Source organism: Peromyscus leucopus, chromosome 20 (genome assembly GCF_004664715.2).
Source record: "Peromyscus leucopus breed LL Stock chromosome 20, UCI_PerLeu_2.1, whole genome shotgun sequence".
Lineage (NCBI taxonomy): Eukaryota > Metazoa > Chordata > Mammalia > Rodentia > Cricetidae > Peromyscus > Peromyscus leucopus.
In genome coordinates this window covers 44833979-44850773 of record NC_051080.1, presented here as the reverse complement: position 1 = coordinate 44850773, position 16795 = coordinate 44833979, and the positions used below count along the sequence as shown (strand labels likewise).

Genomic DNA, 16795 nt, shown 5'->3' with positions numbered 1-16795 from the left:
GGCAGAGCCAGATGGATCTCTGTTGAGTTCAAAACCATTCTAGGACAGGCTCCAAAACTACACAGAGAAACCCTGTGCTGGGATTAAAGGCGTGTACCACCACACCCAGTGCAAGTTTGTGTTTTTGTGTGACTGGATATGCTACAGAGCATTCACCCTAGGCAGTATGCTACAATTCACGACAAACAGGGGATAACACAGGGACCATACACACCCTTCCCTTCTACTCCCAGAACATTAATCAACCCCAGTTTTGATTAGACTTCCAGCACCCAAAGATGATTTTTTTTAATGTGGTATTTTGGGCCTGGTAAGTTTATGTACAGAGAAGGGGAGTGATGGGGGAATGTCTTTCTGTACGCTGCAAATGTGTTGCTCTGATTGGTTGATAAATAAAGCCGTTTGGCCTATGGCAAGGCAGCTTAGAGGAAGGCGGAAAATTCAAAGAGAGAGACAGGAAGAAGGAGAGAAGAGATGCCAGCAAGCCGCCCAAGGAGCAACATGTAATGGGACGCAGGTAAAGCCATGGAACATGTGGCAATACATAGATTAATGGTTATGGGCTAATTTAAGATATAAGAGCTAGCTGGCAAAAGGCTTGAGCCATGGCCATGCAGTTATAATTAATATGGGCCTCTGTGTGTTTACTTGGGGGACGCCAGTGAGAGAGATTTGTCCTGACCGCAGGCAGACCGGACACAGGAATTCTTCAGACTACCGGGGAGAGGCAGGGGGAGCAGGCCAGGAGAGGCACACAAGTCTCACTTGTGAACACATCACCCCAAAGCAGACCTGCTACTTCACACGTTTGATTCCTACAGCCGACAGCTGCTTTCTTCCTTGTTCACATTTCACAAAAGTTTTAAGGCTTTTTTTTTTCTTTTTCTCATTGTAGCTTTGGCAAGATCACTGATTCCCCAAAGCCAGCTTCTCCATGTCTTAATGAAAGTTGTTAGCTGTGTGGATCATCTCCTGAGCAGAAGCCAGTCCATGAGATGGAGAAAAGGCCATTAACTCAGTTCTCCACTGTTTTCAGCTTTAGAGGGCCAATTTCAGGCTCTCCCATGACATCCTCATAGGAAACCAACATGGTTGGAGCCAATAACCTCTCTCCCAAGATCACTCCAGAGCAGTCTGGGACAGAGCAGAAGGAACTTCAGGGGAAATTCCGATGTGTGCAGTCTGTGGTGGTGGTGGTGGGGTGGGGGGTAAAAGATTCTCCTGTGCTCTCATTCATTCTCCAGCTTCAAACTGCACAAAGATCCTGATGTCCAGGCACGTGAAGGGACAGAGCAGAGGCCAATGGGCACAGCCATGGGGCAGCCTGGCACACTGGGCCAGAACGGGGGACAGGGAATTCATTCACCTGGGCGCTGGGACAAGCGCTTCAGTTTTATTGGGGTAGGCATGAGTCATTTTTAAATGCATCCATGGCAGAATGGCTGTTTTTGTTTGTTTGTTTGTTTTGTTTTCTTTCAAGACAGGGTTTCTCTGTGTAGCCCTGGCTTTCCTGGAACTCGCTCTGTAGACCAGGCTGGCCTGGAACTCAGAGATCCGCCTGCCTCTGCCTCCTGATGCTGGGATTGAAGGCGTGCACCACTACTGCTCGGCTCATAACATGACTTCTAATGTTAACATAGCAGCCTCTTATTTGGCTGAACCTCAACTTCCAAGGCAACCCTCTGTAGCCAGGCATTTAGGGGTTTTCTGATTTCTCCCTCTCAAAATGAATGCTATAGCTGAGCACAGGCCAGGAAACCGAGCTCTTAGGAGGCAAAGCCTGAAAAGGTTTGAGGCCAGCTTCGGCTGTATAATAAGATCCGTCTCAAAAACACCAAAAAATGGGGGCTAGAAGGCTCCTCGGCACTCAAGAACACCGATGGTCTTACAGGACTAGGATTTGGTTCCCAGCACCACACAGCAGCTCACAGCCATCTGTCACTCCAGTTCTGGAAACTCAGTCCCTACTCCGGGCCTCCTCATGCACCAGGCACACGTGTGAATATGTAGTTTACTAACCTGACTTTCAGAGATTTTGTTATGATCTGTGATCCTACAGCCTTGATATTTTACCCTAACCCAGCTCTGCTAACCTTGACCAATTTGTCAGGGTAATCTGGATTACTCCTGCTATAAAGTATGCTTCTTAGGTTATTAATAAACCTAACCACTATTCTCTGTGTTTATTGGCCACTTGCATAATTTTTATGAACTCTCAGTTTATTCTTAACTACATTTGCATCCTGATGTCTGTCTTTTATTCAATGTGAATGACATACAAATTTTTAAGATGTATTGTGGTGATATTTTATTTGCGCTTTGATAAATAAAGTTTGCCTGGAGATGGGGGGGGCAGCCATTTTAAGTAAACAAAGTCAGGCAACACACACCATTAATCCGATCACTTAGTAGGCAGGGTCTCTGTGTGTTCAAGTCCATCCTAGGGAACAGAGCCAAGTGTGATGACATAGGACTTTAATCCCAGTACCGACCACAGAGACCTGGAGGTCTGTACAGACAGACAGTGACAAGTAGTAAGGTAGCTGGGCTAAGAGCCAATGAGAGGACAGAAAAGCAAGGCATATAAAAGTGTGGGTAGACAGGAAGTAACTCACATTTGGAAGCTGCAGAGCTGGTGAGGTAAGGTTGGCTGGTGGCTCTCACTATTTCCCTGATCTCTAAGGCTTTCACCCCTATATTTGGCTCTGTGTTTTTTATTTAATAAGACCATTTAGAAATTCGTCTATAATTTATTTTTACTATTTTTAACATAGGTACAGTTGTGTGTGTTGTGTATGTCCAAGTGTGTCCTAGTGTCCATGGAAGCCAGTAGAGTTGGATCTCCTGGGGCTGGAGTTACAGGTGGCTGTGAGTCACCCAGTAGGAGTGCTGGGAATCAAACTCTAATCTATTGGGAATCAAACTCTAATCTATTGGAAGAGCAGTACATGCTCTTCATCACTTAACCACCCCTCCTAAGAGTATGTACTTAATCTTTAATTATATTAAAGATTTAATTAAAATTTATACAAAATATTTAATTAAAGCGCATGCCTTTAATCCCAGCACTCAGGAGACAGAGGCAGGCAGAGCTCTGTGAGAAAAGAGTAAGTACCAGAGAGCTCTTGTGTCTTAAATAAGATTCTTCCAACACAACTTCAAGGGTTACTAGCCAAAGAATATCCACCTCAGAGGGGTTAAATCCCTCCATTCAATATGATGGAGGAGATTTTATTCCTGGCCTAAATGAATGACAGCTGTGTACCCTGATGTGAAATAATATGACTTTGTATTTGGTGGAAAACTACAGCTGAACTCTAAGCTGTGGTCTGTGGTCTTTCCTGACAATGAGTTCCCTGGATTATGTTTTACTAAAGGGGGGCCTAGAGAAAAGGAGGAGGAGGAAGAAAGAATGGAGGAGGAAGAGATGGGAGGGGGAGAGGGAGGGGGAGGAGCAGACCACTCCTCTCACCTTAAGGTTTTGGTGACCCCTTGCTTGGTTCAGTCCCCATTGCCTCACTCTCCTTCCCATGAGCCCAGCGGAAGCCACTTCCAGGGCCTGGTCAGTGAAGAAGTTCTCAGCGTCCCAGCCAACCCTTATCTGATTTCCTGGACCCCTTATCTACCAGCCCTGGAGGCTGTGCAGGGCAGGAATCCTCTAGAGAAGCCGCCTAACTGCCCTCGGAATTCTGTGCCCTCACCATGCCCCCTGCTGGAGGCCTCAACTCATTGGGGATCTTAATCAGCCATCTTTGATTCTGGAACGCCAGGAGGGGCTAATAAAGAGCAGCCAGGCCAGCAGCCTGGCATCGCCGGATCCTAGGAGCCTCCTCCACCAGCCCAGACCCCTTTGGAGGGAAGTAGACTCCAGACACTGGAGAGGCGATTATCCTCAGAGATCACTTCATTCCACTCCACTTTTGCAGATGGAAAAGAAAAAAATAATGAAGAGAATATTCTGATCGTAGGTCGTTATCTTATTGGCAATACAGGAAAGAGCTAACTGCTGCTTTGTTCCTGGCTTCTTTGAAAAGACAGATCAGTGAAGTACAGAAAGAAAGCTCACTGACCTAAGAATGAAGGTAATGGTGTGGGTGAGGGTGGGAAGGTCGGCCCCTGGGAACTCCCAGGAGGGCACTCAGAACCCAAGCCAGCTTCCCACAGACGTGTGTCCACGCAACACCCGCTCCTGCTTCCTTCAAAGAAAAAGAAGCAAGTTTTTCCAGAGCACTCCAGACTTGGTCTCATGCGTACAGCAGAGAAAGGACACCAAACACTTTGCTTGTGAAACCTTCAACCCCAAATCCTTAGCTCGGTTACTCATATGGTCAACGTGGGCCCTAAGACTTGTTCCATTTCAGGATTCTAGCCCTCAAGTTAAAACCAACCCAGTTCCCCAGGAATAATTTCATGCCTCAGTCCACCCAGCCACTTTGTTCTTGCCTGTCTGCTGAGCAAACGCAGGCCACTCCACCCTTGCTGAAGCAACCTCATCCTGTCCACGCTTGCTTTATCCCTTCCTCTCCCCTCCCCTCTCCCCAGCTTGGCTCTTTCAGCCCTGATCTTTGGCTGGGGGGGGGGGGGGCTCAATGTCAGAGTGTTTGCCTAGCATATGGGATGCTCTGGGCTCCATTCTCGAGCTGCAAAATAAATAAACAAACAAATAAATGAGAAAGAAAAAAGAGAAACTGAAAAGCTATGAGCACAGGCCTTTAACAGAGATGAGCCTTCGAGTTTACAGAGGCAGTAACTGTTGCTCCCCTCTCCTGCTCTGAGAGCAAGCCAAGTCAGGCCGCTGCAAAGGTCTGCCCGCCCAGTCCACTGGCACCCACGTTCATTACCAAGTAAAATACGCTGCGTCGCACGCCACAGGCAGCGACTGCTTTCACAGACCGCCCATTCAAATGCACCAGCCTTCTCTACAGCACAGACTCATTTTCATGACAATATACCCTGAAATCCCCTGAACCTCATCAGCTTTGCTAGTACTTCCCATAAAGTTCTCAAGACCCGGTGCTATTGGAGGAGCAATTCAGAATGCATAGACTTTAATAAATAATATTGCTACTACTCACCAACACACCAAGTTAAAATATTTCTCTTTTCCCAGGACAGTTGGGATGGGGGAGGGTAAAGACCCCCTCAGACAGACTTGTTCCTGTTGCACTTAGCCTTTCTAATTCTGCAGTGTTTGCCATTTACTGCTAAGAAGCCTACAGCAGTGGTCAGCGAGCTCAACAGTTAAGAGCTCTGGCTGCTTCCAACGGACCTCGGTTCAATTCCCAGTATCCACAACCAGCTCACAACCAGCTGTGAGTCCAGTTCCAGGGGATCCCATGCTGTCTTCTGGCCTCTACAGACACCAGGCAAGCAAATGGTGCACAGACATACATGAAGGAAAAAACCCCAAACAACCATAAATATAAACACATGTGTGTGTTGTTGTTGTTGATGGTGATAGATAAACAGCAGGGTGTGATCCAGTACTCCAGGAAGCAGAGGCAGGAGGACCTTGAATTCTGGCACCTGGGACTACACAGAGAAACCCTGTCTCAAAAAACCAACAGAACTTAATGGTGGAACTGGGAACATCACTGTGTTTGCCTGGCATATGGGAGGTGCTGGGCTTGACCCCCAAGATTACCAAAGGAAAAAGAAATACAACAGCATAAATTATACCTTGCTAGCAATGGATAAGTAAATAAAGCTGATGAAGGAGGCTGGATTTGTCAGAGAGATATCACTGCAGGGGCAGGTGGATGGAGGCCGGCGGGAATCTGGAGGCCAAAAGGAATGCTGCTGAAGGATTCCCAAGCACGAGCTGCTGTGACTAAGCGACCAACTGCCAACCAGTCCTCGTGGGCCAAAGCAAATTCCTACTTCAGCCTGTTGCTGCTCGCTGAGGAATTCTTCCTGGGCAGGTTTCCCAAGCTGATGGCTCTGGTTTCAGGACAGGCCTAGATAGACTGTTTCGTTAACAGCAGTCCCTGGGTACCACCACCTGGGAAGGCAGAGAGTGTGAAGACACCCCAACATGGGCGCCAGGGATTCCCCACCTCCCAGGGTTAAAGTAAACTCATTTAAATTAGACAAGGCAACACCTGCAGACATCCTCTGACCCTGGGACCAAGGTGACAAGGATGGGCTGCTGGGCTGTGAGGGCCAAAGTGATGCGGTTAAAACATGGACAGTAAGACTCACGGTACCTCCATGTGCAACAGTCAGTTCTAGCCAGATGATATGGGAGGAATAATAAATGAAGATATCAGGGAGACAGATCAAAAAGGAAAGGAGCCGGGAATAACATGTTGGTTCAGGCGAGTGGGAAAGTAAGGAAAGAGGAAAAGGACTACCCAAGCAAAGCAATCGTTAAAAAATCAGAAAGTGCTTTGACAGCCCTTAATCCTAGCATTTGGGAAACAGAGGCAGACAGATCTTTGTGAGTTCAAGACCAGCCTGGTCTACAGAGCAAGTTCCAGGACAGCCAAGGTGACACAGAGAAGCCCTGTCTTGAAGAAAAACACACAAACCACATCAGAAATGCACACTTAATATCCCAACACTCCAGAGGCAGAAGAATCGGGAGTTTAAGCTTATCCTTAGCTCCTGAGTTTGAGGCTAGCCTGAGCTGTGGAAGACTTATTTCAAAAAACAAAAGAGGGAGAGATGGAAGGAAGGAGGGAATGGGGAGAAAAACGTATGTGCCAGGTTAGAACAGAGTCATGAAAGGGAACTGAAAAAACTGCCTGATTATCTAAGAATTCTTTAAAAGTAAATTTAACAACTCACCCTAAAGTAAACCTTATCTCGGGCACGGACAGAATCGCCCATCTCAGAGTTCTTGGGCTCAGTTACTATGATTTAAATGCTCCTTTTGCGTCTGAGTTTCCTGGCTACTTTCACAAATTGTCCTTTCTGCTTTGGGAGGACTGGTGAATCCCACTCTAGTGCGGTGGTGCCCGTCACTAATTCCAGCACCGCACTAGAGGCTGAAGCAGGGGGCCTCAGATTCAAGGCTCGCCTGGTCTACATAGTGAGGCTTTGTCATCTAGGACTTATTTTCAATCCTGCTTGGAGGGGCCCGGGCGCTTTTCGGCAGCCTGGACTTTGTGGTCGGTTTCCAGCACATCTGTCATGGTCAGACTTCAAACTTCCAAGAGCCCCGGAAGAAAACCTATGGCATGCATTTGGAGCAGCTGTTTCTGCAGGGACCAGCACCACACAAGAGCCCTTTACCTTCTCTGAGCCGGAAGCATAGACTGTAAATTCAAAAAGAGGACAACCCTGAGGAAGAGCTACAGTGTAAAATGAGAGAGGAGCAGACAGGCCTCTTACTCAAGTCCGTCCACCTAGGCCCCGGCCAGGAGGGGCTTGAGAGACTTCACACAGGTCTTTAGCAGCTCTGTAAACAGGTGAGCTGTCAAAATGACCCCAACACACACACTCTTCCCTAAGCCACAGTTTAGCAAAACAATGAGAGCAAACAACCCCGGGGGGAGGTCTGGGAATTCTTGCATCCGGTTAAAATCATATCAGCAGCCGCCCAAGCAGAGGCAGCTAGGGTAGAGCAGGAGGCGGCGCTGGCGAGCATTTAAAGTTCCAGATTCTGCATTTATAGTGTAAAGTGGTCGTTGAAAGGATTAGCTCCATTATTAATCCAATAATCAAGTAAAGCCTGGGTCAAAGCTTCTATAGAGATTCCTGATTGGTCAGGAGCAACAGGACACCTCTAAGGGCTGAGGGCTATCTGTGGTTTATCATTTGCCTCAGGCGGTTGGTTGGTTTGCCTGAACCATCAGACAAGCTTAAGAAGGAAGGGCGCTCAAGAATTTCTGTGGGGAATCCTATTATTAAGCACAAACATAATTTATTCCTAGATTTTTTTTTTTAGGCTGTATTTTGGTAGTGTTGACCAACATTTTGTTTTTGTTTTTTTAGGTAAATCAGTCTTGCCCGTGGGTCACTTCACTCGGTGGGTGATGGGACACCATCAAAGCAGTGTGCAGCGGTTTCCTCTAGACGCATTTGACAAATCCAAGCACTCTGATGGGTGCAGTTCGCAGAATCGAATGAGAGCAAGGGAAGAAGACAAGGCAGTCTCTGGCACAGGCTAATGTCCTAGATCTGAGCAGGCCCAGAGTGCGGTAGGCTAGATCCGGAGTTGGGAGAGACCGGCTTGTCTGGCGACCTCCACCTGCACTCTGTCCCTCTGCCTCAGCTCTGACCCGGGGCCCTTCTGCTGTGTGCACATCTGCTCACTTTGTAATAGCAAGTATGCATGCACGATTCGGCCCTCTGTAGAGGAACGGAACGCTCCCCCCTCAGTGGTAAACCCAGGAGTGCCAGGAGATCATTTACTCACTGGCGGCTGCTTCCTGACTGCCCTGTTCTAGCACAATTTTGTTACCTAGTACGCCTGTGTCTGGATCAACAGAGAGCGTTTGCATTGATTTGCTAGCTGCTGTTATCGCTCTCATTCACTCACTTCCTGCGCATGCTCACCTCAAGGTCTTCTACTCCTGGAATCTTCAGGGCGCCATCCCTGTTTCCTGCACGTCTTTCTTCACAGGTTGACGCTCTGTGAAACGCGTCCTCCCGGATCTGCACCCCTTTCATGAGTGGCTTCCAGCAAGCACCCGTGCTCACCTAATTCATTATTTTTACTTCTCAATTGGTTGACCTTGTTCTCCTAACATATGTTAAGCACCAGTGAGTCTCAATGTCTGGATCTCAAGATACATTTGAGGCGAAAAAATTAATACATAGTTGTACTGGTATAGTGGAGATACGATAAGTTATTGGCATTTTTTTTTTTACCCCAAAAGATGTTTAACATAGCCAAATGAATATAAAAAATAAAGGAGATTTTAGCTAAATGTATTTAGTCAATTCCTTAAGCTAAAACACACAAAATGACTATAGTTGTAGCGGGTAGATAAGGATAAATAGGGGAAATGGGTATTATTAATCATGAATTGTGAGGTGGTGGTGGAACAATTTTTTTTTTCCCCTGAGACAGGTTTCTCTATGTAGTTTTGGTACCTGTCCTGTCCTGGAACTCGCTCTGTAAACCAGGCTGGCCTCATACTCACAGAGATCCGCCTGGCTCTGCCTCCCAAGCGTTGGGATTAAAGGCATGCGCCACCACTGCCCTGCTTTTAACTGTTTTTAAAACTATTGTTGTTTAGGCATTTCCCAGGTACTGTCATAAATTAATGTCCATTTTTGGCTTGCCCTCCGCTGTAGTGTGAGCCCCTTGTGGATATGGCCTATTTCATGCGTCTCTGTTTCCTCTTGTAACAGTATTACTATACTGCAAGCAGTACATAAACTAGAAAGCATGCTTTTATGCTTATGAAAATACCCATATGAAATCAATTATCATATGCACATGAGTGTGTCTTCTCTTGATGTATATTATACAGTTTGGCAGTAAAATAACTGAGTTCTTTTTTTTTTCTTTTCTTTTTCTTTTTTTGTTTTGTTTTGGTTTGGTTTTTGTTGTTTTGAGACATTTTCTGCAAGTCCTGGAACTAGCTCTGTAGACCAGGCTGGCCTTGAACTCACAAAGACACCTGCCACCACCTCTGGGGAGAGTGTTGTTGTTGTTGTTGTTTTCAAGACAAGGTTTCTCTGTGTAGCCCTAGCTCTGTACTAGCCTTGAACTCACAGAAATCTGCCTGCCTCTGCCTCCCGAAAACTGGAGTAGGTGTGTGCCACCATGCCTGGAAGGGAGAGTTTCTTAAAGGAACAGAGCCTTGCTTACAAACACACTGTTGACAGATTATCAACTGTCATAAAGGTTTAAGATGGGAGAACAGAACATTTTAAAACGCGGAGAGACAAAATGTCCTCTTTTTTTCTTCCTTTTTTTCTTTAAGAAGAGATAACATCAGCACTGCGGAACATACAAGGCAGAACATTTCAACCTGAAAAGTCACCAGCAAAAGGATGACTATGGGCCCGGGAGAGGGCTCAAAGGTAAAGGTGATTGCTGCCAAGTCTGACACCCCAGAAACCACATGGAAGAAAACAACCAATGTTTTCAAGTCTTCCTCTGACCTCTGTGTGCAAGCTACAATAACTGCACACACACACACACACACACACACACACACACACACACGAAATAAATATATAAGTAAACAGTGATATAAATAATAAAAAGATCCATCTTTAGGCCAAACTTTCTAACTAGAAAAACCTTCCTAGTGCAATCTAAAAAGATTACCTGCACCTCACTGGGATTTGTAATTTAATCTCTAAGAGTTTGCTCTGGGGGAGCGTTTCCAGAAAACACAGGCAGGCCTCCGAGGGCCGATTTACCAGGAAAGACTGCAAGCTGCAGCTCGGGACCTCTCCCTTGCACAGGCGAATGGCAGCCTCAGCCAGCTATTGAGGCACTTTCTCTTGGAGTCTCAACTCCATCAAATGCCTCATCAACGCTGATCCATCCCTGCAGGGGCCCGGTAGAATTTCAACATTAAGAAAATTCGGGGCATTTCGTCTTTAATCCCAGCATTCTAGAGGCAGAGACAGCCGTAGAAGCCAGCATGGTCTACAGAGCTAGTTCCAGGACAACCAGGGCCACACAGAAATCCCTGTCTCAAAAAAAAGAGAGAAAGGGAATCTCAGATTCACAGAAGTGACCCACAAGTCCTGGACTACTTCAAACTTTGACTGTTTGAGCAGAGAAAGCAAAGGACGTCTGAGTGTGGTATCATTAGTTAGTTTGCCCAGAATGCAAAATGAAATCCCCAGAACCACTAGATAAAAGCTACTTTCATTAAATGCTCGTGTAATTCTAGATAGACATTAGCCATAAAAACTAGGTAATACATACTCGTTAAACCAGATTGTTAGTACTCAGTACTTAGACTCAATAGTGAATAAATTATCCCTATTGGTGCTAAGTATAACTTGGGGAAAATAAATACTCATCCACTTTCATTCTTAATTCGTTTGACTCATGTAGTGCCGCAAAACTAAGCAGTCAAGCTAAATGTTAATTGTGCGATTAAAGTAAATGTGCAGCCGGTTTTTTACACCAAACTCAAAACAAACGAAAATAAAAAAATAATTAAAAAAAAAAAAAAAACCCGGAAAACCAAACGTTGTTATTATTGCCTTGGATTTGGGTTACTTAAGTTTGACTCCTACTACTACCAAGAAAGCTAAAGTGGCGGTGGAGATGTGGGTGGGGATGTCTCCTACAATCAACCGCTTTCCCACCCGTGTCTCACGGTCTAGCCCCTGGCCGAGTTTCTAACATTTGTTCTTCCACTCCCCTATGGACTTAGCAGTTAAATCTTAAAGGGTGGCGACCGTAGTAGGTTTTTAAGTGGCAGCAGGCGTCCTGGATCGGCCAGACCCGCGACTTTACTAGGGAGGCTGGCCCTCCCCTTCCATCCCAACTCAGGTCAGTCAGGCTTTCCCGCCACCTTCCCCTGCTCCAAGTCCCTCAACTTGGGACTGGTCCTGTGCTCTTCTCGGTGGAGACTCTCAGGAAGGTCCCCTTGGAATGGCCACACCAGCAGGGTAAAGTTACCAGGGACAGCAAAAGGGCGGCCTCTGAGCACTTCCAATAGGACGCAGCCAGTTCTCGGCCTGGGACGCCCGGGGAGGAGGGGGAAGGAAGTGTCGCCACCAAATGGAAGGAGGGCAGCGGGACCCACCTCCGGCTCCCTCCCGCGCCCGCCCTCGGCCCCACCTCCCCCGGCTTGCACAAAGCCGTCCCCAAGGCGGGGACCGCGACGGACCAGGCCCAGCGCCCCGCGGCTCACGCCGCAGCTCCCCGCCAGTCTGGAGCTACGGTCCAGGTGGCAGAGTATCCTGAGTCCCCGCGCCCCGCGGTCCCCCTTTTCCATCGATAGCCTCGGTGAGGGCGGATCGAGCCCCATGCCCGAGGTGGCGGCCTCCGAGCAGTGGGCCGCGCAGTCACCGGACGCCTACGAGCCTGCGACGTCGGGGCGCAGGAGCCTGGCCAAAGTGTGGGTGCCCCTTCGTACCGGGCCTCCAAATCAGTCTCCCCGTTTCCCAGAGCTGCTGCCCCGCACCTGCGTGGGGGGACCGAACAATGCGTTTGTGGCGGGAGGGAGCGAGGCGCGGGCACACCCACGGGCCCCTCCATTGCGGCCTGCCCGCGCCTCGCTCCCGTCGGGGGCCCACGCGGAGCGCGCTCGCACCCCGGGGCGCCCCAGTGGGGAAGATGGCCGTGTCAGCGTTCGCATAAAAGCCCTTTGTTGAGCGCACACAAAAGCGGCCCAGACCGCTTTTCCAGCAGGCCCTTTGGCCTAATCGAAGGAGGACGGCTGAACTTCCAAACGGTCCAGGAAGTCCAAGGCTGGGGAGCACCTCCAGGCAAGGGGTGACTACAGGCCTCCCGCCACCGTCCACCAAAATCTCAGTCAGTGCCCAAGGGTTCGTCCGGTCAGGGCAGTGGGAGCTGAGGTCATTCGTCGGGGAGGAAGCGGAGAAAACCCACGTTTACTAGCCAGGCCCAAAAAGAGGGTATTAAACATTCACGTTCATGTCGGGTTTTCTCCCCTAAATCGGAGTAGAAAGATAATCCGAGAGGGTCTGGATCCACCAAAAAGAAAAAAAGTAAAAAGAAAGAAAAAAATACAAAAACAAAAACCAACAATAGCAACTTAAAAAAAACACAACAAACCAGTTGCCGTCAGCCCAAAGTGGCAGCGGCAGCGGCCGCCGGCGCGTGCGATCCACTTACTTGTCCGACTCTTGTGACATGTTTGATCCAATGAACTCGCTCCCCTTTTCCTGGAGCCTCAGCCTCTGGTGAAACTGGACTTTCAAGTCTGTGCAGGTGAAGGTGTGTGAGAGCGCCCGAGATGGCAGAACAAGAGCTACAGGTAATTCTGCTTTCGTCCCCCCTCACCACTCTCGCTCGCCCGCTCGCTCGCGCCCTCACCTAGCCGGAAAGGTGGGATGGGGGGGGCCCTCACATGGGGCCCGCGCTCGGAGGCGGCCCGGCGGCGCGGAGTCCTCCCGGATCGTGGCAATGGGCAGACACAGAGCGGAAAGTGGCGGACTTGGGCGGCCACAGGTAACTTTCTCGCAAGGCGCTGAATTCTTTCACTAAAGGGTACAAGCCCGAGGGCCGAGCCGCGCTGTGATTGGCTGCGGAGCTCCCTCAGGTGAGCTGCCATTGGCAGAGGCGCGCTCAGGTAAGGCCCTGCTCCAAGTGCAGGTAACTCACTGCGAAGTTGCCCCGAGTGGAGCGCTGGCACGCTGGCGACTCTGCCGAGAGGGCTTCTCCCCACTCGGGCCTTGCTCCCTCCCTGACTAGGGGCTGGGGAGAGGCGATGGGAGAGAAGGGGCGGGGAGCACCACCTGCAGGCACCGGGTGCTGTGGGTCAAACCGAAGGACGATCGAGGGCTGAACCCAGAAATCAACAAGCCACCCGGAACCAAATGGGCAGTGCACCACCTGCCACTTGACACCCGCTGGACGAGAGCTGTGCGAAGGCTGAAGAGTCAGGGACTAGAGTTACCGTATGCTAAGAGCGGGAAAGAGACGGCTTGCCGGCTCCGTTGCGTAATTGCATTTTTAGCATTCTTATCCACAACAAGCTCTTTTCGTGCCCTGATGCATAGAAGATAGCAGGTCGTTTTCAGTTTTCAAATAGGCGGGCAGCCTTTCCCGAGCTGGACCTAGGGAAGTGCGGCGAGGCTTTGATGGAGAACGGAGATTCGCTTGGATAGACTCTTAAGATGGCCCGGCTCACCTCTTCATCTCTCCGCAGCCTGGGATTCCTGCGCTGCGGAAAAACTACTCCATCTGTTCCATAAGCCTGTCGCCGGTTGACATTTCTGGGCAAGCATCAACATTTACATTGTAATTCAATAGAAGCAGCTACTACAAAGGTGCTTTATCCGTGCAGTTTAATATGGTTGCCAGGGGAACAAAGCCGGACGAAACTGACTGTTTTCTGCGGTTTCTCTTCTCCTGGTTGGGAACAGCACGAATTAGCCCAGGTGTAATTTATAACCGCTGCTACCACAGTAAAGTATTGGTGGGACTTATGACAGGGATCTAGCCCGTACATGCGGATTCTGGAAATACAGGGCGGCGTGGAAAGCTTTGCCACATGTTACTTCAAGTTAACTCTGGAGCTGACGGACTTGATACAACTTCTATATTAACCTTTGCAGGTCACCTATTTCCTGGGAATTAAATTACGAGACTAGATTTCGTTGTTCCTTATTTCCACTCTTAGCGAATGGCTTTCATAATTTTATTCTTTTTAAAAATAATGATATAAGCACCCACACATGTACTTTAAAAACATTGTGTTTTAACATGGTACCCCTTGCAGACATGCCACTGCTGCTGCTGGTTCTGTGATTTCTTCCCTATTTCCCGGTAGTGAATTGTGCTATCTCTGATGTGTCCATAACAAAATGATCTGGGCCCTTGCTCCCTTCATGAGGTGTTAGCGCCTTGACCCGCTCACCTTCCGGTTCCAGATCTTCAGATCTTCAACACGGTTCCTTCTCAGTTTAGGGACTAAGAAGCAAGTGTCTGTGCAAGTTTAGTGATAACAGTGCCCACTGGTGTTGTGTGACTGTTTTCTTACAAACTCTTTTTTTAACCTTTTATTTAGCTTATTATGAACCTATCCCGATATGTTTCTATAGTGGATAAATCAAGTGACTGTAAAATTTACTTTCCGAAATGTCAAACCCTAATTCCATCTTCCCCAAAACACACCTGCAGAACTCCTGACCTCCTAATCCTACCAACATGAGCTGTTTTATGGACCCACTGGTGAGGTGTCATGCTGGGACACACCATGCTCTCAGTCCTGCCTTCTTTGAGCATTTATTTTTCATTTCCCATGGCACATGGTATTTTCCTTTTTGTTTTGGTTTATTTTGTTTTGAGCGAGAGCCTCTCTATGTAGTCCTTGCTGGTCTGGAACTAGCTGTGTAGACAAGTCTGGTTTCAAATATGTTTGTCCTCCTGCTCAGTGCTCAGGCATTCATCACCACACCTTGATGTTTTTGTTTTTGTTTTTCCAGACAGGGTTTCTCTGTGTAGTCTTGGCTGTCCTGGAACTCGCTCTGTAGACCAGGCTGGCCTCGAACTCAGAGATCCACCTGCCTCTGCCTTCCGAGTGCCGGGATTAAAGGCATGAGCTGCCACCACAAAGCTACACCTTACCTATTTTAAGAACTCTACAAGTTTGGAACCTATTCCCTATGGCAGGATGCGTCGATCAGCCTTGATGCAGGGGAGAGGAACTTGGTTCTGCCTCAACTTGATGTTGCTTTGTTGACTTCTATGGGAGGCCTTACCCTTTCTGAGGAATGGGTTGGGGACATTGAAAGGAGGTGGGGAGAGGGAACAGGAGGAGAGGAAGGAGGGGGAACTGTGGTTGGTATGTAAAATAAACAAAGAAAATTAATTTTAAGAAGTAAAATAAAAAAGAACTCTTCTGCTGGGCAGCGGTGGCACATGACTTTGATCCTAGCACTTGAGAAGCAGAGGCAAATGATCTCAGTGAGTTCAAGGCCATCCGGGTCTACAAAGCGAGTTCTAGGATGGAAAACAAAACAAAACAAAACAAAACAAAAAAAAAAGAACTCTTCAATTTCTTAAAATGGTTTTGTTACTTTTAAAATACAATTTAAATACAATAGTTCTTGCTACTTTTTAAATGCAATTCTGTGACCAGGAGGCTACAATACTTTTCCCTGTCTTTTGAGGTATCATTTATTACAAGAGTTTCCTACCTCTCCTTGGCTTCCTCTGAGTTTGCTTCCATGCCCCCATGGCACAGCTGTCTGCAGGCCTGTCACTCTACACTCCAGGTAAGAGTGAGGTCCTGAGAACTCTTCAGCATCCCTGGGGAGGTGGGGAGCCCGTCTGCTGCCTGGTGGACCTGCGGTCTTTTCCTTGGAACTATTGGAGTTGGGAGAAATCCGCTGTCTCTTGCACTCTGGAGCATTCACCAGGTGAGTGATGTCCAGAAGTCGTTCTCGGAAGGCCTGGGGGGCCGCCCTGCAGCCTTCCCCTCTCTTTCCTTTTCTGGAGGGCTCTTACTCCTGTCCTTGTGGGGATGGTGGATAAGTGTTTTTCCTGGGGGCTGCCAGGGGCAGGACAGGGAGTCTGAAAATATTTCTTGTAAGAAACTAAAAAGCCCAAAGAAGAGATATGTAGAGTCTGACCTGTGGGGTGCAGTCCCGTGAAGAGATAACTCCCTCCGGAGTACTGTACAACAAGACCCCCCAGAGCAAACCCACCTGCACCCCTGGGGTCTCTGTGGTCTTAGTCTCGTCTATGAATGGAGAGTAAGAGGTCTGAAGACAAGCGATCCAATGCCTCCAGTTGCCGTTTGCTTGGACCCCGATTTAGCTGTTTTCGTCTCCCATACCCCCAGGATCCTGAGTCTCCTTGCCAGGGTCCCCTATGGTGGCCTCAGGCATCTCCAAGGACAACTCATCCTGTGTTTTCAGAACAGCTGAGTCTAGCCGCACTGACCTTGTGAGCATTCACGTGTAACTCAGGTGTATCCTTAAGCCACTTTCTTCTCCACCACTCTTAGCTGGGGTTTCTATTCCTTTGATAAACACCGTGACCAAGAGTAACTAGGGAGGAAAGAGTTTATTCCATCTTACATTTCTACACCATGGGCCGTCCCTGAAGGAGTCAGGGCAGGAACTGAAGCAGAAGCCATGAAGAACTGTCCCCATCACATCGTGGAGAAGTGTGTTGAAATCTCTTTTGCTGATGGCCTTTCCTTCATAGTCTTGGTTCCTGTGAAATTAT

At 48.3% G+C, this 16795-nt stretch overlaps 1 protein-coding gene across 3 annotated transcripts in view; it reads right to left on the bottom strand.

Annotated features, from left to right (window-relative positions):
• The window catches only part of Grhl2 (grainyhead like transcription factor 2), a 136607-nt gene extending 122452 nt beyond the window's left edge, over positions 1-14155 (bottom strand). For 2 of the 3 annotated variants that reach the window (XM_037197732.1, XM_028857200.2), the window contains exon 1: positions 12731-14155. In XM_037197732.1, coding sequence (XP_037053627.1) covers positions 12731-12750 — 20 coding nt within the window. In that variant the 5' untranslated portion in view covers positions 12751-14155. The remainder of the gene's footprint in view (positions 1-12730) is intronic. The other variant, XM_037197733.1, reaches the window with a different exon arrangement.
• Between the last annotated feature and the right edge of the window lie 2640 nt (positions 14156-16795).